The sequence below is a fragment of the Micromesistius poutassou genome (assembly GCF_964030765.1).
Source record: "Micromesistius poutassou genome assembly, chromosome: 3".
NCBI classification, from domain to species: Eukaryota; Metazoa; Chordata; class Actinopteri; order Gadiformes; family Gadidae; genus Micromesistius; species Micromesistius poutassou.
The window spans coordinates 12,508,843-12,534,251 of NC_140273.1; the positions used below are offsets into that span (position 1 = coordinate 12,508,843).

General features: G+C 45.3%; 1 protein-coding gene across 2 annotated transcripts in view; it reads right to left on the reverse strand.

Annotated features, from left to right (window-relative positions):
• Nucleotides 1-25,409, reverse strand: part of npnta (nephronectin a) — a 46,411-nt gene that overhangs the window by 11,033 nt on the left and 9,969 nt on the right. Inside the window, exons 3-9 of one of the 2 annotated variants that reach the window (XM_084465534.1) lie at nucleotides 23,599-23,649; nucleotides 18,909-19,001; nucleotides 9,817-9,936; nucleotides 7,773-7,892; nucleotides 3,348-3,482; nucleotides 2,801-2,923; nucleotides 504-1,031 (exon numbers count right to left, since the gene is read on the reverse strand). In XM_084465534.1, the coding sequence (XP_084321660.1) occupies nucleotides 504-1,031; nucleotides 2,801-2,923; nucleotides 3,348-3,482; nucleotides 7,773-7,892; nucleotides 9,817-9,936; nucleotides 18,909-19,001; nucleotides 23,599-23,649 (1,170 nt within the window). The remainder of the gene's footprint in view (nucleotides 1-503; nucleotides 1,032-2,800; nucleotides 2,924-3,347; nucleotides 3,483-7,772; nucleotides 7,893-9,816; nucleotides 9,937-18,908; nucleotides 19,002-23,598; nucleotides 23,650-25,409) is intronic. The other variant, XM_084465535.1, reaches the window with a different exon arrangement.

The window sequence follows — 25,409 nt, forward strand, 5'->3', positions numbered from 1 at the left end:
ATAATTGAAATATGCAAATTGCCATCGGGCCAGTATAAATGTTTAATTGAAACCTTCAAGATATAATTTTTTAATATCCCCCATATGCACATTATGCAAATTATGAAGGATGGCCCTTTGCTTTTTTCCTAGGACTGATTACTGCGGAAATGTGAAATAGATGCACAACCGGAATACGCCGGCTAACACTAGGTTTGTACCAGGATTGTCTTTTGGATTTCTAATATATATTTAAGCCTTACACATTCATGCCCTACTTATCCAGATATGTTACATTCTGCGGTATCAAAAACTGCATTATTAGCAACACATAAGAATTAGCAATAAGTATTTGAACTGTTGTGGATAAGAGTACCCGTTCATACATTATTCACTGTTCTTATCAGAAAACAAAACAATAAAAAAACGACATAAAAGAGGTTAAACACTATGATAAACATCAGGGAACTACAACTCCCACGCCTTTCATAACTGAACTGTGCAACAAGGAAAGGAGCTCTTACTGTGAACGTCTCCTCTCTGCTTGGTCACCTCCTTCCCGATGGTGTTGTCTACAGGCGTGGCAGGCGGGGCCAGCCTGGTTGGGGGCACCACGGGGACCTTGGGGGCCGGGGGCGGTGGGGGTGGTGGCGGTGGTGGTGCAGTCGCCGGGGGTGGCGTCGCCGGCAGTCGCCTTGGCGGCATGTAGGGCTTGCGGGGGACTGCCGGCGGCTTTCGGATGGGGATGACGGGCTTCCGGGTGGGAATGACGGGCTTCCGGGTGGGAATGACGGGCCTCCGGGTGGGAACCAGGGGCTTGTGCCTCACGGGGGTGAGCCTCTTGGGAGGGGACTTTGTGGTGGTGGTGGTGGTGGTGGTGGTGGTGCTGATGGTGGTTGTCCTGGGTTTGACGTAGGGGATTCTCTTGGGCGTCACCGGTGGGCGGAGGGTGGTGGTGGTGGTCCGTCGGTGGTCCACGTCAGGGAGGCGGTTGTGGTGGTTCGGGGGTGGGGTCCCGGGTCTTCCGGGGGCGATGAACACCTTGGGCAAGGCTGCGGGGATTAGGGAATAAAGATGGAGGGAGATATGCGAAGGTGAATGGGCTGTATAGTAATGTTCTTGGCAGCCCCCAAATTGGAGCTCAAGTGTATATAGAAAAGCCGAAAAGATTTCCTCAGATTACAGATTTACCTTTCCCTGAGAAAGACTCGATTCAGTAGATGTATTTATAACACTTTCATAGAGCCTTCACTGTGCCTTGATTTGTGATGCCTTTCCCTGCAGGCATTTGAGCTTGCAGCCCTCTGGTTAGGACAGCCTTTAAAATCACCCCTTCACTTTGCTGCTGTCCTCAAAACTTCGCCCCCCTATTTTTCCATCCTATTGTCCCTGCACACCGACACATTCTTCAAGTTCCACACAGCAGAATGAGGGGGAGAGAGGGTAGGAAACTCTGAGGGGGACTTGGGGAGTGAGGACGGACGAGGGGACGGGGATGCTGCTCTTAGGTTACGCGGGGAAGCAGGCTTTGATATCCGATACACAGATAGCTCATAGCTCATAGTCCCGATTCCTAAAGCACTTCTGTTTTACACCCTTTGGGCAGGTGACCAATTTTGTGAGCCATTGCCGGTGGGGCTCTGTAGGGGCTCTGTAGGGGCTCTGTAGGGGCTCTGCAGTGTTTAATGGCGGGCTTGACGGGGGGGGGGTCGCTGTGCCAGACGGATTGGCCTTGCACTTTTTTATTTTTTTATACGTCTTGTGATTAAGTATCCGTGGAAATAATAATCGTGAATAATTTACACGGTGGCAAACACACACCAGTGATGGGAGGGTAACAGGGTTTATGAGATGTGTGTCACGTAGGGGAGAGACTGAGAGAGAGAGGGGGACAGAGAGACAGAGAGACAGCGGGAGATAGAGAGAGAAAGAGGGAGACAGATAGAGATAGTGAGAGACGGAGAGATATATAGAGGGAGAGAGAGAGAGAGAGAGAGAGAGAGAGAGAGAGAGACAGTGAGACAGAGGGGGATAGGGAGAGAGAGAGTGAGAGAGGGACAGAGATAGAAAGATAGTGAGAGAGGGGGAGACAGAGAGACAGATGGGGATAGGGAGATAGAGGGAGAGAGATAGAGAGATAGTGAAAGACAGAGAGATATATAGAGGTAGAGCGAGAGGGAGAGAGAGGGAGAGAGAGAGAGAGAGAGAGAGAGAGAGAGAGAGAGAGAGAGAGAGTGATAGAGAGAGAGAGAGAGAGAGAGAGAGAGAGTGAGAGAGACAGAGAGAGAGAGACATGCTGGCCTTGAGGACAAACTGGCAGGGAAAACCAACAGCCACCATCTAAAAAATACATTGCTGTCGGAGCTGAGACGCGACAGAGTCATCAGAAGGAAAGAAATGAGGGTATGTTGCTTGCCTTGAAACATAACACATGTCATTTCTAGGGGGACTGGTCTATTAAGGCGTTTCGGTGGTTCATCATGTTAGACAGCTGTAATGGCTGTCCAACATGATGAACCAGCGAAACACAGAACAGATTCTAAACACTTTCGAGTTCTCAGACCGGGAAAGCCGGTCTGCCACCGCTCTGACTGCGTCTTGGACTACACCGCTTCACTTCTTCTTAAAAACATTGGGAGGACAAAGAAAGAGAAAGAAAGCGAAAGAAAGAGAAAGGAAGAGAGGGAGAGAAAGAAAGAACAGAAGAAAGAGAGAAAAATAATAAAAGGGATGAATAATGAAAGCGAATAAAAGAAACGGAAAATAAGTGGCCCATCAGTTTCCCCTGTGGGCATGGGAACCAGGAGGGTTGGATGCTTACGTTTGCAGTCCTGGCCCATCCCCCCGTAGCCGCCTTTACATTTGCACTTAAAGGACCCCGGCGTGTTGTAGCATGTAGCGTAGCTGCCGCAGTCGCTCCGGCCTGAAGAGCACTCATCCACATCTGAAAAGCGGTCAAAACAAAGGTTCACCATACAATACAGGGTTGGTTCTTCACAAGGCTCCCTGCCCCTCCAGAGCCAGAGAGCTCACTGGAGGCCGCCAGAAACGCCAGAGAAACTAGGATTTTTTGGTTGCTTGAAAACGTGTTTTTGGGTGATGTTAAAATTCTATAGAAGTTCTGCTCTTTAAAGGTTACATTTTTCTCTTCCAAGACTCTCTTCCAAGGCTGAACTGAACACTGTGTTCCACTATTTTAGGAAAGAACATCTGAGTCAAAACCCTTCTTTTTTTTTTACTATTAAATACTGAAACATAATACATACACAGCACCTTCCATGTAAGTATCAAGTCTGAACTGGGACCCTTTGAACCCTAAACCCAGGTCACGCTGTTCCAGTGGGGAGATAGTATCGCAGTGGGCCTACCTTTACACTGGTACTTCCCACCGACGTACTGCAGGTCAAACCCTTCGTGACACTTGCAGATGTAGCTCCCGAACGTGTTGATGCACTTCCTGAAGCGGGGACACACCGCTATCCCCGTCGCACACTCGTCCACGTCTGAAAACAACAAGAGCGATTGGTCTCACCTTGTTGGCAAGGGAAGGACTTAAGAACTCCACCAAATAACACCGTTTTTGAAATGCTAATACTTATTCCAAATAGACCCCACTGGAAGGTAGTCTGCTGTGAAGTGCATGACCTTCCCTCCCCACCCTTGATCTGTTTTCATTCATGAACACAGCGGGGTTGTTTCAGGTCATATATTCCCTGGAATTACTCTGAACAATGCTTTGATTCATTATTGAAGCTCCCTCTATTGGCTTTAATGTCGATCACCTCTAGGGGCACACACGGGGACATTAATATTTAGCACCTGGAGTGGGAGAGGAGACTTCCACCTTCTACGGTGAATCTCACACGCAGTCAGTCAGAGGCGGAGCCCTTGGGGACGTCTCTCCTATTTATTTAGTTTTTTATTCCTCACACCGACGACGGAACAAAATGCAGAGTCTGCTTTAACCAGGCAATTAGGTGAGTTCAGAGGGGTCTGACCCAGAGGTGAACACCGTGCATAATGAATGCTGAAGTTGACGTTGACGTTATAATTAGCATGTTCTCCACATGATGCACTGATTTATGCTAATGGGTATCTCGTCCTCAATCTAGTACCGGTTTGAACGGAGCCACGCTTTGTTTTTGCAGGAAGCTAAATAGTAGCTAAATATCTACGTGTAGATGTGTATCTGCATGGCGGTATCTGTGTGTAGTATAAGTGTTCAGCCTGCAGCTAACACAGCTAGGTTCTGACCTTCAGGTTACCTAAGGCAGATCACAGTGGTTCGTTTTCCCCAGTCTCTCAGAACAGTTTGAACAACATTTTCCCTAGTCTAGCCAGGTGAATAGACTGTTCAATAGTATATCAATAGAAAGTTTTTTTTTATTTTGGTGAAGAATTCTTTCATGGTAAAAACCTTCTGAACAAAGTTGTCTTGGTTCAAGCAAGGCTTGACAAAAGTATATTGCGCTTCCAATCTGTATGTTGTTAGATGTTGAGGGTAACCTTGGTGACCATGACGTCAATACTAACATGCTGAAGTGACCTGCTTCATTTTGACTGTGCACTTAGATTTACAGGATATACAGAGACTGTCACCAACAAAAATAATGGTCCCAGTTTTTATATTGTTTTGTATTTGCGCCAGCTGAGTGCCTGGGGCTCCAGCAGCTCTCTTCCATTGTCTGAGATTAATGTTGTGGCTGATTCCCCCCCCCCCCCCGCGCTCACGAGCAGGGAGCGCAGACCCCTTAACCGGGCCAGTCAGCTCCAGGACACCCTGTATTTAAACCTGACACTGGGGTTACTGCCTCAATTTGTACCCTTCCATCTGTGCACTGAATACCTGGTTGATTGGAAGAAGAACAAAAGACGAGAAACCGGTTGGGCCGGGAGGTTGGCATGTAGATGTGATAGGTGGTGTGATTTCACCCAGAAGGGAACCACACTCCACTGAACATCGTCAGCTAATGAAGCTCAGGGTGACAGTGAACTCTGCATAAATGTTCTACTTACCAGTCTGTCTCTGGATTTTGGATTTTGTATGTATTTTGGTGGTGAAATATTCCATTTGGTTTGCATACTGTTTTACCATGCTCTGGGCGTCTGTTTATCACACATAAATTTTCTTCAACAGAATATTCCTTTATTCTTCCTACCGCTACACTTCCAGTACAACAGACGTCTCTAAGTGTTGACATATTTATCGTTGCTAATCACTATTTTTCCTTGTATTAGATCACGCCTTGCACTTTGGCCGGCTTTCGCTTTTCGTAAGGGTGCAGTATAAATAAAGTGATTAGATAATCATTATGATTCTAATCCTATAACCTTGCCTTGTCTGTTCTCGTCGCGAAGACGAGACAAAGCACTAGCAAAACACAAAACACTGGCAGCACGCTTTGCCATCCACCACTGCCCAGAGCGGTATATAGAGAGAGTTCCGCCAACTCTGTTTAGAATGTTCAGGACAATTCTGTTGTGGATTGGTTCAAAGGTAGTCATGTGTTTTGTGTACGCCATCTTACAGACCAAACATTAATCAATCGTCATTATCATGCTATCAAGGCAAGTGCGACAACTTACAAGAGAGAAATATATATCTGTAATATCATTACTTTTCGAAAGAAAATGCCGTGTTGTGCAGCCTATGGTTGCTCTGTAAGGCCCGGACGTGGTAAACGTCTGCATCATTTCCCTCGGGACCCTACTAGGAGGAAATTGTGGGAGCAGAGGGTCAGAAGGATGAACTGGAAGCCAAATAATTTTTCCTTGTTGTGTGAGGTGAGAACATTTCTATCATTTCTATCATGGACTTTGAAAAGAAAACACATTTGGAAAATATTGTTGTACCCCATCAATTCATGGCATGCTTCGAAAAAAGTACTAACCAAAGTGAATTTGATTTGAACATAGCCTAGTAGTGTTAAGCTACACGATGCTCGCTAGCTCTTTGCACCTTTTTTATGCTAGTGCTAGCACTGAACTCCGGGACAAACAACCTGCATCTGCCGTCTGTATTTTTCCACCAGGCTCTTTTATGCATAATTATGCATAAGTATGCACTGGTTAGATGCCATTCTGTGAAAATCGATGCAATTTTTAGATTATTTTGATTTTAATTTTTTGTCATTATTTTGACAAATAATGACAAATATTAATACTAGGCTACATCATTGCAAGGCTAGCCTACTTGACGTGCTATCTTTCTGCACTGCCGCATTTTACCCTGAATTCTTTCAAAACACCGGCTGCTTTGTCTTTGTTTATGTTCATGCATGTCAGAAAGATTGTGATTAACTTTGCACGGAAATCATGTGGATATATTGCAAACAAATTCCCTTTTGCTGCATTGCTTGGTCAGCTATTTCTCGAGTTACAGATAATACATGGTCAGTTTGTGTTTTCTGGAGAGATTTATGTTACTCTTGTCTAGAGTCTAGTGCAAACAGCATGGTGCCAAAGCTCTTATGTAATCCATGCAATAACTATGCATTTGTTAGATGCCATTCTGTGAAATACATTACCATCATTTACTTTCTCTTTGAAATTGCATTAAAATATGTCTGACTCTGTTTGTAGGATCACTTTGATGAGACACAGTTAGAGAGTCACAGAGCTGATGGTGTTAGGAAGCTCAAGCCGAATGTCATCCCAGCAACTGTTTGTCTTCACCCCACCGACACCGCCCAGAATTTCCTGTTGGAGGATCTTCAGAGTCTGTTGTTTAAATGTTGTACAAATTATTGTGTTCACTTGCACTTTTGCATGTAGTTTTCCATCTATTTGCATTCATATTAATTATAAGATCTTCTAGGTTTTGAATGCAAACATTCAGAATGTATTCAGAATGTATTATATGCTATATAGTATAAGAAGTAAAGATAGTTAAAGATTGTCTAATACAAAATGTATACTTTTACCGTAATATTCAAGATCTGTTTTAATGGCTCTTCCCTGATTTGACTGTTGTAATTTGAATATGAATTTTCCTGTTGGAGGATCTTCCTGAGAGTCTGTTGTTTAAATGTTGTTTAAATGTTGTACAAATGATTGCGTTCTGCTAGGATTTGAATGCAAACATTCAGAATGTATTATAAGCTATAGTGTAAGAAGTAACCAAAGTTATTTTTATATTGCTAATGTCTGATTCATTTTTTATGAAAGAGAAAACAAGTCTTTAATTGATAAACAAAATCATACGTGTCTGGTCTTTTTTCCCTTGGGCATTAGTCATCAGTCAGACATTTAACAATAGACACAGTCTGATCATGACACCTAAGTAGGCTACGGGAAGGGTTAATTTGATGTTTAGGAGAAATATTTATAGTCTAGATTAAAATAAATAACCAAGAAGTTGTCATTTTTAGCCAATGACTCAATAAGTAATCGTAGGCTACACGGCGACGGCTATCGGAGAAGGTAAGGTGAAAGCGGCTCCACTGATAGGCGATGTAGGCATAATTATGTCTTCTCGAGACGTTAAACGTGATATATTTGTAAAAGCGTTTATATTTTAGCAAACTATGAGAAACCTTTTAACATTCCCAAACAGTGTATGATGATAATGAGCGATTTGTTGCAACATCCCATCTTCGTTCCATTGGCAGACGTTGTACAGTGAGCTGACTTGGGTCTACAAGATGGCGCCCATGATTTCAGTTGGCGGAACTCTCTCTATATACGGCTCTGCCACTGCCCGCCCCCCCCCCCCCCTCCCCCCCCGCTGCTCCAGCGGTGCCAGGCCCTTCATGGAGGTACGGAGATGTGAGCGGTGATGAAGCAGGACATACCCACACAGGTCCTCCCGTCGGGCCCCAGCTGTAGCCCTGGCGATGGACACTGACAGCGGACCTCCCCCTTGGACACCTCACAGCCGTACTGGCAGTTGGCCATGCCGCACGTGCGGGCACCTAGGTGGCGGGGGGGGGAGGAAAACAGCACACACACACACACACACACACACACACCACAACACAGAGTTAGGGTTTTACATGACATGGAGTTAAAGTACATTTTTAGTTTTACCAAATTTTCTCATAATTTCCCCCCCCCCTCTCTCTCTCTCTCGCTCTCTGTCTCTCTCTCTCTATTTCTCTCTATATCTATATCTATATATATATATATATATACATTGCAGCTCTCTTCCATATGAAACACATTTCAGATAGAAAAGGGATCTATAATATATATATATATATTTTCCCTTTTCAATCTCTTTCTGTCTCGCATATATCATTGCACATATATAGACACACAGACTTCATCATATTATATAACGTTCACATAATATCCTGCAAGCCACTCACTCCCCTCTCCCCTGAGGTGTAAGCGTCTCACACTTCTTTCCTTCATTACCTCCTCCTCCTCCTCGTCCTCCTGCTCTCATGGTCACCCTGACCCACACTAGACCCACCCTCCCCTCCAGACCAGACCAAATCGTTTTCCTGCCCTCACCTCCTCCATCAACACATTGTTTCCCTGCATTGCTGCCCGCTGTTCATGGGAAACTCGAGTGCCCCGGAGGAGCACATTTCTCTTGCCTCTTTCAATATCCTCAAACCACAGCCAGGAAATTAAACCCGCTGCTACTGCCTCTGCTGCTGCTGCCGCTGCTGCTGCTGCTGCTGCTGCTGCTGCTGCTGCTGTGGCTTCTCCTCGCCTTCCCTCGCTACGGGCATTCTGGAGCTCTCTCCACTGTGTGTGTGTTTGTTTTATTTCTTTCTTTTTTGGATGAGAGAGGCAGAGGGCCCTGATTAAATGCTACAGTGATCTATCGATCGAAATGGGAGCGGGCAGAGGAGAGGAGCAGGAGTGAGTGGAGTCGGTGTTTTACACTATCATCATACACCATCACCGCCACCCAACAGCATTGTGGGAAACGGCGCTGGGGAAACGATTTTCTTTTTTACATGACAAGATTCAAAGTCATTCCGTGGTGGAAGAAAATTGGGAAGAAATTTAAGTCATTTAGAAGTAGGAATTTATTTATTTTCTTCTTCTTTTTTATGTCCCTGATGATATGGATTTAAAGTCAGGCTGGTAAGACGGTGGTGAACAAATCGGATACAAATAATTTAGAGGTAAAGGAGTCAAATGTAATTCATGTACAGACATGTACATGAATTCCACCATCTCTTTTAATCACAAGAGGATCAGTGAGACCTGCCAATACAGTACCAGAGTAGTTAAACCTCAAAGCTTTGTAACAAATATCTATTTATTTTTGTAATTTTAATCTTCGTAGGTGTCTTTCTCAGGACCCCTGAGCGGCTGCCAGCTGAAGAGCGATCAGAACGCGGAGCGCTTTAATTGAAACGTTCAATCACGCACTTATGAGGCCTCTGTCAGAGACCGCTGTCAGAGGCACTTCCAGCGGTGTGGGAATGTGTTTCATTATGGAGAGTGGCTGTCATTAGCACTGCCTTGTGTAGGCATCCAGCTCTAAGAGGCGTCCATAACGAACCATGTGACCAGCCTGCTGCCCACGCAAGGGGACAGAGAGAGAGAGACATAGAGACAGAGAGAGAGAGAGAGAGAGAGAGAGAGAGAGAGAGAGAGAGAGAGAGAGAGAGACAGAGACAGAGTCAGAGAGAAGCACTAAAGGAGAAAGCCAGAAGCTTAGGCCAGAAAATCAGGGAGAGAACAAGGGAGACAGGAATAATATCGGATGTAGAGAAACAGAACGAGTGAGAGCAAGAGAGAGAAAAAGAGAGACAGAATGAGGGAGAGAAACCAAGGTATGGAAAGACAAGGAAAAAAATAGAGTGAGTTATGCAGCGAGGGAGAGAGGGAGAGAGAGAGAGAGAGAGAGAGAGAGAGCAGTAGGAGACTCACTTCCGCAGGTCCCGTCAGGCATCTGCATGTAGCCGTTGAGGCAGTAGCACTTGTAGCTCCCGTAGGTGTTCATGCACCTGTGCTTACAGGGCCTCGGCTTCAGGCCACACTCGTTCAGGTCTGCAGGGCGAGATAAGGGGGGAGGCAGGGAGAGAGGGAGGTACAAACACATGAATACCTTTGTGGTGTGAAAGACAAGCAGCGACGGCGGCTCAGATGTGATGCGATCAATGTGCTGGGGGGAGGGGGAGGAGGTCAAGGGGTCAAATGGCTCCTTCCTCCCCAAACACACCTTCCCGTCCATTAAAGGTTTAGGGTTCAGGTGTGCAGGTGGGGGAGGAAGCGAGAGCAGAAGGGAGGACACGGAGCAGGAGCGAGTTGGAGGTATTTGGGAGTGGCTGGGAGGAGAGGGGAAGAGGAGGAGGAGGTGAGAGGAGGAGGTGGTAGGGGTGCGGCTGGAGGTGGGAGGGGAGGGGCTGAGGAGAGGCAGGAGAGAGGAGTAGGTGGTGGGGGAGGAGCAGGAGAGAGAAGGAGGCATGAGGAGCGGGGGAAGAGGAGGAGTAGCAGAGAGAAGGATGTGGGGGGGGGGGGATGTCATGTCAGATGCAATAGGATTGCGGTGTTATGACATGTCAGAGGTTTCCTCTGTGATAACACTGATGAACGTGGCGTCGGGGGGTGTTAACTGACAAACCAGTGAATTACCTGTGCCGGATACAAGATAATAGGGTAGGGTCCATCGCGCCGATGGCTGAGATATCATAAATCATTTAGCTGACAACCCCTGGAAATGGTGGGGTTTGCCCTGTTTTGCAGTTAAGTCCTTGAAACAGTTGTCAACCTGTCGCCTTTGATCTATAGCGTGTCCAGTGCTTAGAAAAGCCTTCGCTTCAAGTGTCTATAAAAATCTGATTTAATATGGTTCGGTTGAAGTTGCAAGAGACTGAGGAAAGAATTTAATGTACACTAAATAAAAATGTCTAATAATAAAATGTCTAAAATGTCTCTTCTTTATTAGCTTTTGAATGGGATTTCATTTCAGAATGGACATATTTCTGTTGTCTAGTAGTTTGCTGTTTCTGACAGTCAAGAGGTGCTGGAAAAATTACAGAATTCCTGTCATACTAGAGACTCATACTAGACTCTGGGCTCCAAGGGATGTCCAAGCAGGCAAGTGTCCATCAAAATGGTAGGCAATGTGTGATTGGTGGATAGCCAATCTGTCACATCACCCATCTAGAAATCACTTCTAGTCCAAAAAACGGAGCAGACAATTCTCCCTTCTGACATTTTGGAAGGAGAAAGAGTATTTGCATACAGTTTGACTGCGGTAGTCAAGGCACTATTATTGGCAAAGGTTTTTGAGGAATTGGTTTGACTGCAGCTGACAAATTGTGATTTTGTGTGTTCTTTCAGCGCCAACACAGGCTTTGATCAATGAATGTAAAGCAAGGCAAATCGGTTGAAACACAATTAGCCTTGTCTGATTAAACAGTTGAAGCAGGTATGCTAAGTATTTGTTAAGTGCTGATTACTGGGATTTTATATTAATTTAATACCATTCAGCCAGTAAAGTTGGTAATAAAGTCGTAATTAGTCTCAAATCATTTCCTTGTTTCCCACCATCTCTTCTGGGGAAATTAGCTGATAGATGAGCACATCCTCGTTCTTATGAGAATAGTTAAACTTCTAATTAATTAAATGACTCAAACAGCTAGTTGAAGAATACGATACAGTCAGTCAGAGGTCTAGACTAACCCTAACCCTAAATTTGTGGGCGAAGAAGAGGGGGATACAAATTTGGCCTGCTTGTTGAAGGAGCATTCACTTGACGTGATGAAAAATAAATAAATAACGTATTAAACGTAATAAAAAAAAAAATTAAAAAAAACACAACACAACAACAACAACACAAAAGAAGCCATTCCTGTCAGTTACCATGGGAACCCAACGAGATGACATTGTCCATCAACACAACTATGGGATGGCGGAGCGACTGGCTCCCGCTTGTCCGGCCAAAACAAAAAGTGCTTTTTATTTTGTATGTAAATGAGGGATTATTGAACATGAGCGCATTCTCAGACGGTGAGCGCTTCACACGACCATCAGCACACGTCAAACAAGAAGAGACCCAGGGGCCTCCAGAGCCCAGACTGACAGACTGAGAGGAAGAACAACACCGCAAGGGAGAGTGGGGAAGAAGGGGGAGAGAGGGTGAGGGGGAGAAAGAGAGAGAGAGAGAGAGAGGGATATAGAGAGTGTGAGAGAGACGGAGAGAGAGAGAGACTTAGAGCGAGGTAAGTAGCGTGAAAGAGATAGTAAAAAAGAGAGAGAGAGAGAGAGAGAGCAAGGGAGAAATAAAGAAAAAGAGAGTTAGTGAGGAAAAGAGATAGTGAGAAAAAGAGAGAGAGAGAAAGGATGAGAGAGAGAAAGAGAGAGTTAGCGAGAAAAAGAGAGAGGGAGAGAAAGGGAGAGAGAGGGAAAGAGAAAGGGAGAAAGATAGAAACAGAGAGATAGCAAGAACGAGAGACAGACAGAAAGAAAAGAGAGATAATACAAGTGAGGTAGGGAAAGCGCAATATCAAAATAAAGAAAGAAAGCGACAGAGATGTGACGCAGATAACGTGTTTAACGCGGGCCGTGAAGGCGGGGAGCTGAGTGGGGTAGGGTGCGGGTGGGGGGCCTCTGGCTCCGGGGCTTACAGTAAACCCGGCCCTCCATAACACTGGACTGACACAACAGAGGTGATGCGTACGTGTGGACAGATTTATAGGGCCTCAGACCCCTGACAGTGAGCTGTGTTCTGCTGCATACCTGACACGCCCCCCATCACACAGAGATAAGGCATGGGTGTGCGCATTTGCGTGTGCGTATGTGAATACATGTATGTGTGGGTGTGAGTTGAGTGTGAGTGTGTGTGTGTGTGTGTGTGTGTGTGTGTGTGTGTGTGTGTGTGTGTGTGTGTGTTTATGGAATGACCTGTGTCAAAAAGTGTGTGTGTGTGTGTGTGTGTGTGTGTGTGTGTGTGCGTGCACGTGCGTGCGTGCGTGCGTGCGTGTGTGTGTGTATGGAGGGCAGGGTAGAGGGTGGGTGGGTGTCTATCCCAAGTGATGTGTGAACCCTGCAGGAGATAACAGGCGGCCATAATGGTGGTCATTGTTCTTTGTTCGGTGGAAAAAAGGGGAGAAAGAAAAACAAAAATTCAAATCAACATTTTTTCCTCCCAGTTTCCTCCTCGGAGCGCTCGACATCTGAGAAACGATAGGGGAGAGAGAGAACACCGATACAAGAAGCGTTACGACGAGTCCGGCTCACGGGAGTTATGAGCAGAGAACTTATCGTGGCTCCCTCATGTTGACAGGAAGAAAAAAAAAAAAAGGCCATTTGTCAACCGTTCGGGCTGGGAGCAGAAGAAGAGCATAAATAAAGAAGAGAAAGGGAGAGGGAGGGAGAGACACAGAGAGAGAGAGAGAGAGAGAGAGAACACAGGAGAAAGATGTACAGTGTTGATGTACAGCGCCACGCACACAGTGAGTGTGGTGAGGTTCCACATGCTCCGCATTCACAAGGTCTCCTGCAGAGATATTTATGCTTACTAGTCCGCACTGCCACGATAAAATAAATATACTGTGTGCAATTGTATATTTATCCATGGCAACATAAGGCATCGTGGGAAGATAGGGCTTATAGATAAGCAACATTAGTGTCTGCTGGTTTTCTGCGGTGAGCGCGTGTGCAGGACCATGCGTTTTGGTCGCCCAGCCGTCAGCAGAGAGAGAGAGAGAGGGGGGCGGGTGTGCCAGGGCAAGAAGGGCAAAGACAGGGCGTAGCTGCCTGCCGTTTGACAATGTCAATCTCTCACCCTCCATTGCCACCCTCGCGGGCGGGCGGTCCACGGGGAGAGAGACAGGGAGATGGATGTCCCACAGTGGCGGGGAGAAATACCCCGGCTCCTCTGGTTGGACGAAGGAGAACGAGGGGGGGGGGGGGGAAGAGAAGAGACAGAAGGAGAAATGGTGGATAGTGTGGAGAGAGAAGGGAATTTGAAAGAAAGAGAGAGAGAGAGAGAGAGAGAGAGGGGGGGGGAGAGAGAGAGAGAGGAAGAGAGAGGGTCAGCGAGAAAGAGGAAAAGAAAAGAGATAGAAAAGAGAGAGACAGTGAGAGAGAGAGAGAGAGAGAGAGAGGAAGAGAGAGGGTCAGCGAGAAAGAGGAAAAGAAAAGAGAAAGAAAAGAGAGAGAGACAGAGAGAGAGGGAGCGAGAGAGACAGAGAGAGAGAGAGAGAGAAAGAGAGAGAGAGTGTTATGGAGTGTTATTGGAGTGATAGGCACCAACGGTTGGATTAGAACACCTCTCCCCACATTCCTGAAAAGCAGGGAAGAACATACTGCAGCAAGAGGATTATGCCGGTGGGACTCAGACATGTGGTCGGAAGAGACAGAACATAGCCTGAATCTCTTCACCTGTTCTCCTCCATTAGACCTCCTGCTCTGCCACTGAGGAAGAAGCCAGAAGGAGCTCAGCACAATAACGCCACAGATTTCAGAACTCATCCCTCATTATTCTCTTCCAATTTGTCCGTGTCAGTGTACAGGTCGTAGGTCAACGGCAGACAGGTGGTGTGTGCTTAACAGCCACAACGGTGGTGGGCTGGTACGTGGTGGAGGTGGTGATAGCGGGGGAGATGGGGATGGTGGGCGATTCTGCTAGATTCGTCAGCCTGAACTCCTGCTATAGAATCACAGTTACAAGGAACACCAAGAAAATGATATGAGTCTGGGAACAATTGATCTGTGTTAAGATATTAATCGATTGCTTTTATTGTATGTGTGTGTCTCTCGCTTGCCCTTGTGAAAACGCGTAAAGGGTTGAAAATTCCATCAAAATATCGATACCTATTAAAAGATACTGAAAACATCTCATAGCTTATCTATGCATACAGAGTTCACGCGAGTTCATAGGTTCATATCGGAGTTCACACTTTTTGCTGAGTAGCTTCACAAAGTAAAGTTCACAGCACAATCACCGTCCCTATACTCACCATTAAATCATCATGTAAACCTATTGGTTAAATTAGCCTAATAAAGCAAAAACACAACACTTAGGCTACAAGGTGGTAATGGTGGTAATTATACACAGACATCCACACCGTGATTTGAGTCGGCCCCATCTGGTTTGAATCACTTTCAAATGACATCTAGCAGGCCAAAAAAAAAACAGATGAGGCAAGGATAGATCTGTTTCAGGAAAAACAAATATCAAGTAGGACACTTACGCACAGACTGCAGATCTAATTTTAAAACGTGGTAATGGAAGAAAAAGAGCCCCACCACAGCTTTTAATAAAGAACCACTAGGGTGGTCTTGCGGAAGAAAAAACACAGCGAGAAAAGGTCAAGAAGATATATGCCGTTCCGAGACGCACACTGGATTGTCTGTGACGGCAGAGCAGAAAAATATTTAGGGAGCGCCAAAGGTGAACGTTATTAGTCGGTTCTTTTGGCGAAGCCAGGGAGAACGCGGAGACGTGAGGTTTTAGAATAGCTGTCTCCTTTAAAGCACTGTTAATGCTAATGACCACCTCACTCTGGAGCTGTTTAACACTGTCTCCCCGTAAGCCAAGTGAGAAAGCAATTAAATCCCCCCGCATGGTATAAACACGGCGTTAAGGTGAACCAGAGGTACATGAACGCATCGCTGTTGTTTAATGTTTCTTCAGGCATTGTAAAATAAACGGACGTTCCCGATGGAGTTATTTGTTGAGGGAGAGAACTATCTGTTGGGATAACTCTGGAATCGACGAAACTGAGGAATAGCTCTTGAGCATGGGGAACATATATCAGCGCTTTGCTCTGTTACTGTTTTATATCACTATTTACTCATTTAGCTTTAGATGATTTTATCCATAGTGGCTTGCAGTGGATGTCGGTGTTATTAATGGGCAGGAAGGGGTTAAGCCTCTTACTCAAGGTTGCCTACAGCTAGGTTGCAGACATTGGGGAATTGAACGCAGATCCTCCTGTCTTGGCTGGTGAAAATGTGCAGGTCTATCTAAAAACTTATATTTGTAACAATTTTTTTTGATGATGGTTAAAAAATATTCTTATTTGCTTACATTCATTTGGACAACATGAAATTATATTAATATCTTTTACCTTACATTCGTCAGCCTTTTCCCCATACGAAGTAACTAACAAGTAAAATATGTGAAAAAAGTGGTTGCCCAATACATGGAATATGTAAACATACAAATAAATAGCCTTAAGCATTAACATAATAATGCTGTTTAAGATTTCAAATTTTGGAATCTATCATATTTGTAGCACGACCCCAACATGGAATAAAATCATATTTCTTCCAATAAAGCAAAGCAAACGGAGCCCGCATGCAGTGGGCCTGTGTCTTAGTGCTCGCTTCATATGGACTCAAGTCTACATTGGACGCAAAAATAGCCCCAAAATTTTCTAGAATGTTGGAAACCTGAAAACGAAGATGGTTGTGAGTTTTGTAGCATAATCTCTTCTTCGTTGGTTTGTGCTTGCTAAGTGACACAGTGGTTTCCCAGGTGTTAAGCACTCCTGTTAATTGGAGTGCCTTTAGGGTCATTCATCTGTCCACAGGCCCTATTGAGAGCCAGAGGAATGCCTAGCTAAGCCTGCCAGGAGTCTTTCGCAGTGTGTGTGTATGTGTGTGTGCGTGTGTGTGTGTGTGTGTGTGTGTGTGTGTTGGGGGGGGGGGGGGGGGGTATGTGTGTGTGTATGTGTTTCTGTGTGTTTCTCTGTGTGTGTGTTCGTGTGTGTGTGTGTGTGTGTGTGTGTGTGTGTGTGTGTGTGTGTCTGTCTGTCAGTGTGTGAGTGCAAACCCATTTGTTTAAGCATGCATCTGCAATGACTATTTGTAAATATACTTTCGTAAATCTATGTCATCAGCAAAAGTTAAAATAAATGTTTCCTCGCGTGCTGCCGTTTCTCCTTAAACACAGAATCAGCATTTTTATTGCTTGATTTATTTATGATATATCTAATAGACCTTAGAATATACTGTAGGAGCAGTCAGCCAGTGGAGGAAGAAACAAGGGCAGAAAAGAAGGAGGTAGAAACATCATGCCTCATGAAGAGTTCAACTTAAACTTAATTGTCCACAAATGGAAAAATGATGTCACACAGCGCACACCCAAACACTAATATCTGATTAAAAACCCCAAACCCTTTTAGTTCTTAAAACAATTGGTTCTCAACAGATATATCAAAACGTATCTGAGCATTGAAACGGTTTCAGCGCTGCGGTGCCTGGTGTCTGAGATTGGAGCGTTGGCGCGGACGGCCATTGTGGACTTCATGCAGGGCACAGATCCGTCTCTCATTCCCTTTTGTTCCATGCTAAGACAAAGTCTGGTTGTTTGGCCTTCTGGCTGTCTGGCTGTCTGGCAGACAGGAGCCACCTATCGCCCGGCAACGACCGGTGAGTCATAAGAAACATTCCGGAAAGGATTCCTTTCAACTTCCCCCTTTCTTGTCTTGCCATTTTTAATAACACGTTATCCTATTCCCCACGTTAGGGCTCAAATCCCACAACAATTTTTCAAGACACTTGGATGCACGTCAAATTACTTTATCTTGACAAAACCCTCCACATTTCCCATCTTTTCAGGCAAACACACGCACACACCCACATACATCGCACCTACAAACCATGGGGCACATAATAGACCTACACGCAATACACAATATGCAGCACAACACACTCTCCTTCGTGGGCCCACACACACACACACACACACACACACACACATCACGAAGCTCCAATAAGTCTGAATTGCGCAGAGGTATCTGAGGTCAGTGATTGCGATGTTATCTCCACAGGAGAGGACGCACACCAGAGATCGTTTGGCTTGTCCCCTTCAGCCGTTTCCATTTGAGCTGATTCAGCTCCTCTCCCTCTCTCTCCACCGCCCTCTCTCTCCCTCTCTCCCTCTCTCCCCTGTGATTACACCTTCCAGTGTCTCCTGAGCACGTCTGCTGGGACCCAACCAGCCTCTGAAGCAGCCCCCTTATGCACTGGGAATGATCAGCAAGATTAATACGTGAAGCGCTCTCTAGGCCGAGGGAGGAGGGACGGCAAAACAAAGCGACGACAACTGAAATAAATAATAAAGATGACAGTAGTATGGCTACGATGGCTTGGGGAGATGTTGTAAAAGAGGGGCGGTGGCCTGTGCTTTATCCACCCTTAAAGGCAGAAATTCATCACCTGGCTACTTGCTGCCCTACTTTATTTAAATGCAGGATAGGAAAAGTGCATTTATCTGCAACTGGTTTATGTCTATTTAAGTGCAGCAAAGGAACACAAGGCATAGTCATGCTCATACTCCTTCTGTATCCAGGGGGGTTATTTTCACCAATAAAATATGTCAACAAAGATCTGAATGTGGTCAATGTGTTGTTGTTGTTGAAAACAATAAGCATGAAATATAGCCTATAAAGTGTGCGAACCCTACACTTTGAAACAGATTGTTGTTGGTGTGCGTGAACATCTCTTTCTTAGTCTTACAATATCACATCAACTAAATAAAATCATCACCTTGTAAAGAACAAGACAACACAAAGAACATTAAAGCAATAGTAATTAATGCCAAAATGTATGTATATAAAAAGTGAGGCTTCCGTGATTCACTGCTCAGGTAAGTTGGGGTCCGGCAGTCCTACTGTGTTCTAACAGCGGGGGAGACGGCACAGAGAGGGCAGCGTTATGTCATGTTTCCTGTTTTGTACAGAGATATTCTACAGAGAAATCCCATTTGCGTGAGTGGATGAAGAGTGTCTCTGCAGTGTTGACCTAAAAACTTTACACTTTTTTTTTTTTTAAGCTAACTACTGTTGGCAGAGTTTGGGTTCACCAATTATGCACCTACTCACTTCCCCCGCCTCCAGCAACATGATTGGAAAATATTTACACGAAGGCAAAGAACATGAAACGCCCGTTCCTCCAGATTTGAGCAGGTCTGCCGTCAAACTTTGGTATCAAACTGAAGTCTGATCTCTGAGACTACTGCTCAGATGAACTCAGGGAGCCAGGAGGGGTGGATCAGAACCTACCTTGGTTGCAGGTCTTTCCGGTGAAGCCCGCGTGGCACTTGCACTTGTTGGGTCCGACGCAGTCTCCGTGTTTACACCCGGGCTGGCACAGGGCTGTAAGAAGGAGCAGGCAGGGAGGGGGGGAGGGAGGGAGGGAGGGGAAGGGGGAGATCAATGCACTGCGCCCTGGAAGAGTCCTTGGAGCAATTGAGCATGAAAAACATTTTATCCATGCACCTTTTTATTTTGGCACGCATCAAGGGGGAAGCAGTGTGTTATGTGTCTGCTAACCATCCATGTAATAAGACTGTCTGTAGATATGTGAGTGTGTGTGTGTGTGTGTGTTAGTGTGTGTGCGCATGTGCGTCTGTGAATGTTTTTTTTATCTCTCCACATAAACCAAATATAGAAACCTCACAGAGTTAGCGGCGTAAACTGGTTTCCTTGGTGACATACATCCCCTCAACACTTCAACGTTAGAAAGCACCTGAACGCTCCATAAAACTCCAAAGAATAACCCTTACTCTCATGGCTTTTAGATGCAACATGAGCTGTGTGAGTCTATACTGCCTGCAGGACTAAAAATGTGTGTTTGCTGCTAGAAGATGAGTTATTATTCAGTCATAACGGTATCTACCCGATGTCTTGCCCACAGTCATCTGTGCACACTGTGTACGATGAGACTGAGGAGGAGGCCGTTACATGGTCCGGTCACCAGAGACTACGGATGCTTTCACACCCAGGGAGGAGTGTGTATGTAGGGAACTTCCGTGTCTGTCTCTGTGTGTGTGTGTGTGTGTGTGCGTGTGTGTGTGTGTGTGTGCGGCGCCTGAGTGAGCAAGCCGCTTTCTCCACTGCTTATCTAACGGCTCCTGCTTCGGCTTGTGGTAAAGCACGTCCACTGCACGCCGCCCCAGCCAAGTGCTGCTAATTTTCATTAAGGGCTTCGTTAGCTCTGTCATAATACGAGCCAATCACAAGGCGTAATTACCCCAGCGGTGAATGACGCCCCACACCAAAAAAAACAAAAGGGATGTGTGCATGGGGTGGGATGAACACTGACTATAGTTTTGCGAGATCTTGACTTGGATTTGCGAGATCTTGACTTTGATTTGTGAGATCTTGTGTTTGTTTTGCAAGATCTCTAGTTTGATTTGCAAGATCTTGATCCAGCCCCGCCAGACCCACACGCACATTGCACTCTGCACGGCGAACCGCTGGTCCATGTCCCCCTCGATAGCGGGTCCGCGGACTCCAGCCTCGCCAGACCCTGGCCAGCACATTGCTAACCAGCAATGTGTGTAACATGTGCCACCATCTCCAGGGCACATGTTGCCCCCGACAGCCTCACACACACAGACAAACACCTATCAAATTTTCGCCCTCCCACCATCTCCAGGGCACATCCACCACCCCGATCACCAGCCGGCCCTTTGAGCCCAAATCAAAGTCAAGATCTCGCAAAACAAACTCAAGATCTCGCAAAACGATAGTCAGTGTTTGTCCCCAGTGCATGTTTTTTTTTTCTTTGTCTTTTTTTTTTTCCTTCATGTCACTCCGGCGGCTCTGTACCCTTTGTGAGTGCAGGCAAGTTTATGTGTTTGTGTGAAATTGTTTGTGTTTGTTTTTGAGAGAGGTACTGATTATGTGTGTATTTGCATGTGTGTGATGTGACGTGCGTAAGTTTGTGTGTGTCTGTGCATAAATCAATGCAGTCCATTTGTGAGTGTGTGAATGTGTGTGTGTGTGTGTGTGTTTGAGAGAGAAGCACAGATTGTGTGCATGTATGTGTGAGTATGTGTGTGTGTGTGTGTGGGTGGCAGTGCAAGCAGACTGTAGCAGTATGTGTGGTGTTGATGTGAGCATGTGTATGTGTCTGTGTGTCTGTGTCTGTGTGTGTGTGTTTGAGAGAGAGGCACAGATTTTGTGTGTATGTGTGTGTGTGTGTGTGTGTGTGTGTGTGTGTGTGTGTGTGTGTGTGTGTGTGTGTGTGTGTGTGTGTGTGTGTGTATGTGTATGTGGGTGGTAGTGCACACGCGCATAATGTGTGTGTGTGTGTGTGTGGTGCTGATGTGGGAATGTGTGTGAGAGTGAGTGTGTTTGTGTGTGTGTGTGTTTGTGTTTTTGAGAGAAGCACAGATTTTCTGTGTGTTTGCATGTGTGTGTGCATATGTGTGTGTGTGTGTGTCTATGCATACATGAATGCAGTCTATGTGTGAGTGTGTGAATGTGTGTGTGTGTGTGTGTTTTTGAGATAGCAACAGATTGTGAGTGTGGCTGTCTTTTATGTGTGGCTGTCTGCACACCCACATGTGTGTGGTGTTGGTGTGAGCATGTGTGTGTGTGAGTGTGAGTGCATGTGCGAGTGTGAGTGTAGGTATGTGTGTGTGTGTGTGTGTGTGTGTGTGTGTGTGTGTGTGTGTGTGTGTGTGAGTGTATGTATGTGTGTGTGTGTGTGTGTGTGTGTGTGTGTGTGTGTGTGTGTGTGTGTGTGTGTGTGTGTGTGTGTGTGTGTGTGCATGTGTGAGTGTGAGTGTGTGTGTGAGTGTGAGTGCATGTGCATGTGCGTGTGAGTGTGTGTGTGTGTGTGTGTGTGTGTGTGTGAGTGTGTGTGTGTGTGTGTGTGTGTGTGTGTGTGTGTGTGTGTGTGTGTGTGTGTGTGTTTGCGCTAGAAAAAAAGGAAGAAACAGATGAAAACAGGATAGCAGAGGGAGAGAAAGGGAAACCATGAGATGAGAGCCTTAATCCCACATGAGCCAGGTTTTGGTGTGTTTTCTAAATTGCGGTGCGTATCTTTTGTTGTGTATCTAAATCATTACACGGATCAAGTCGCATTTGGGAAAAGCAAAGCTAAGGGCTTTACGATATCGTCACACACAGCCCCAAGTCAACACCTCGCTGGGTTCCATAATTCTTGCAGGAATCTCTTAGATTTTAAAACATTAGTACATAAAAGATGCCATAATGAAGAGTCAGGTGATGCGCCGAAATTAGTTTAAACACTGGTCGCGGCTTTGCCTTCAGGGACAATACCGGATACTGGGTGAACCAAACACCGCTACCTCCTGGCTTCACCAAAACACATGCTGCCAACATAATATGTAAAAACGATTTTTGTCAATACTAACTTTATGAAAGTCAGTGGACGAAAACACAGTGAATTGCCCTACGTTCACCATAAGTACAAACAAAAGGTGTTATCATGAAGACCAAGGTGCTACTGCTGTTCATGTTGGTGGCAGGCGAGCTCACGCTAAACCCTTTTAGGCAGAATTGCCACAGTGAAGGAATTCTGACAGTAGAGGTTTTAGGGAAGCCAGGAGGGTGGTAACAATGGTTGGATCCGACAGGCATTATCATTTAAGTGGTTTGACAGCATTGCGCATTCTATTCAAAGACAGTTATTCCATGTGTATTTACTTGAAGCCTCCACACCACCCCTGAAAAGTCGTACAAACCGAATCAAAGTCAACAATGCCATCTCTACCTCCAGTATGTAGGACAAAAGGTAGGAACGATAGACTCCAAAATGGAGGGGGGCTATACAAGACTTGATCTGTTATTATTATAACAGAAAAAAAAGCCTACTTCCCATTTGCCCAGGCCATAAGCTGCCTTATTAACAATGGAGAACCTGAGACCGGCAATTGCACCCCTGTGATCGAAAACGGGTCAAAAAGTGGCGCGTGTGTTTCTCCATTGTACTGGAGCGCTGGTACTGGAAACACAGGGCTCGACTGTGAGCAGCTTCACCCGATGGCGCGCGGGGGTATTTTTAAACGAGCAGTAACCCCCGGTAAGGGAGATCAGGGAAAGGGCTGGCCTGTGGTGTTTATGAACACATCAAACAGCATGGGGGGCTAAAACAGGCACATGCTAGCTGAGGGTATCCATACATAGCCCGTACGTAGCGGCAGCAGCGGCGTGTCGTTCCAGGAATACCAGGCGGACGTGCCTGCCGATGACACATGGTGTTACACACAGTTTACATCAGGCATTCCGCCCGGACACAAAAGGACCCCGGGACGGAATGGTGACACTGCTGGGTCAGGACATTTCCACATAGCGGGGCCGCAAGCGCAACAGAGTCCCAGAGATACGGCGATAGGAGTCATTTCGATTATGCTAGGAAAATATGCTTCAGCTCCTTTAAAGCCATGTTGGGAATTTCTTTGTATCATGAGGAGCAGGGAAAAGCCAATGTGATTAGAGTCGTGGCTTTAATGTGTTAATTAGCCTGCTGATGCCGCGCCATGCTTTTAGTTATTTTATGCTGAGTAGTTAAAAGAAAAGTTTTCGCTCATACATTTCGTTTTGTTTTTTTTTCCAAGTCAGTTAAAAGGGTTTCGCTTAGTACCTCCTCGACGAGGCAACGGCGCGCGGCAATAAACTGTTAGCCGTGTCACCCTGAAGGAATTTTGAAATAATTAATCGGGAGATATGAGTTCTCCTCAGTGAGGAACAGCAGCTGCAGAAGAAAGCAGGTCATTAGCAGAGATCTGAAGGCGGGGGAGAGAAAGAGACGGCCACAGCCGAAGGGGGCGGAGAGGGGGTGTGAGGTATTAATGTGTTGAGGGGGGAAGTGGTTTGAATCTATAAATAAGTAAGCGGGAGAAAGAGAGAGAGCGTGCAGGATTTTGGAAGATGTGGCCCCAGGATGAGTGTCTAGCAGCGACATTATTTTATCCAGAGAAACACGTGGGGGGCTAACCTGGAGGTTGGCACCGTATCCCGGCTACCCTGTGTGTTAGGGCGAAGAGCGCTGCAAAACAAACAGCCAAACAAAAGACAGGGAGCGTTGCAGGCTTGTTTTCGTTTTTTTTTTGGTCAGGAGCAAAACCAAATGTACATGATGTTAGGGAAATAAAAAAAAAACATAAATTATGGAAAACTAAAAACAAATAGGAAGGTCTGGAGTCACACATATTCATGTTCATGCAAACACAACTTGGGTTTTGGGTCATGTTGAATAAAGGATTGTTAATAAAAGTTAAAAAGGGTTGATTTTTTATTTGAATTGAATTGGTCCAACAACGCAGCATGATCAAGATTCCTGATTATGTGAATGCCACCAGAAGGCTACCTCAAATTTGAGTCTGTTTGGAACTTTTCAAACATTGAGCATTGAAGTGTGTGTGTTTGAGTGGGTTTTGTTGTAGCCTTTTGAAATATAACTTAAGTTAGAGTTTCATTAGTGTATCTCCTTGTTATTGACACAGTGGAACACATTTTAAACTAATTATTTCATTTATTTTTTATCATTGTCACCTACTAAGGCGTGGCAATGTGACTGGTTGCTAAATAGTTTATCTTAGTTATATTCACATTAGTATAAATGTTCTTTAACATACTGCTGTAACGTGAAACTTGGCTTTGTAATAGATGAATAATGGAACATCCGTTATTCACGAGTGCTCAATAGAAGCATACGTTTGATATATATTAGCATTATTGTACAAATGCATGTAAAAAAAAAACAACCATTGATAAAACCACTGCAAGAATACCCCCCCCCCACATACCTTTGGACAAACTCAAGCCTAATTGTTCGGTTCACCGCCCTAATGAGCACTAATAGTGGAAGAGACGATAAAAGGGCCGTGGTCACGGATCAGTGGCCCACCAAGCCACAGAGACCATCCAGCTAAAATGAGGTTTTGTTAAACTACAGATCGCCTTACAGTCAATCATCGCTCGCTCATGGGATCCGATGACCAGATTCTACAAGCCTCCGCGTCGGCCTAGTCCGACCTGCACCTCGCTCAAAGGAATGAAACCACACTAGTCCATTCATCACATCCGGAGCCCGGCAGAACACACTTTAAATCCCTTTAGAGATGAGATAATTCACCTGTGAAGGACAGAGAGACGAATGTGGCGTCTCTGCTTGGCTGGTTATCCGTATTCCTGTCACTCTGAATGTTTTATTTTATCTTTTTTCATTCTAGGTTGAATATATGCAATATGAATATATGATATCTTATTGAGCTTGGCTTGTAGCTTATCCGCGGTGTCTGTATCATCAATTTGTAGAATTTGATAAAGAAACCATGTATAGATATGGCTTATTAAAGATGAACTTCATATTGCTGGAATATTTTTAGCATTTCATTTTAAAGTTAAGCACATTTAACTCGGTTTTATGTTTCATTTAATAAATCCCGCTATGGGAAGTAAAAAGGTTAAATATTAATAACATAAAATATTAAATGAAATGGATCACATAAACAAGTTTCTCCGTGCAATGTGTATTTCAATGGTATATAATCTCTCTATCGCCTCTCCTCAATTATTTCAACAAAGAGGCCAATCCCTCGCCTTGTTCCTTGTCAAATGGTTGTCTGATAAACCAGTCGGTGAACTGTATCATCAACCTCCGAAGCTCTGCCCTGCTCTCCTCTGTCACCATGAAGACAAAAACCTGAGGACTGTGACACACCTGCACGTGATTGCACATGCAAGCACACACACACACACACACACAGACCCCCACAAACACATACACACATGCACACATACACG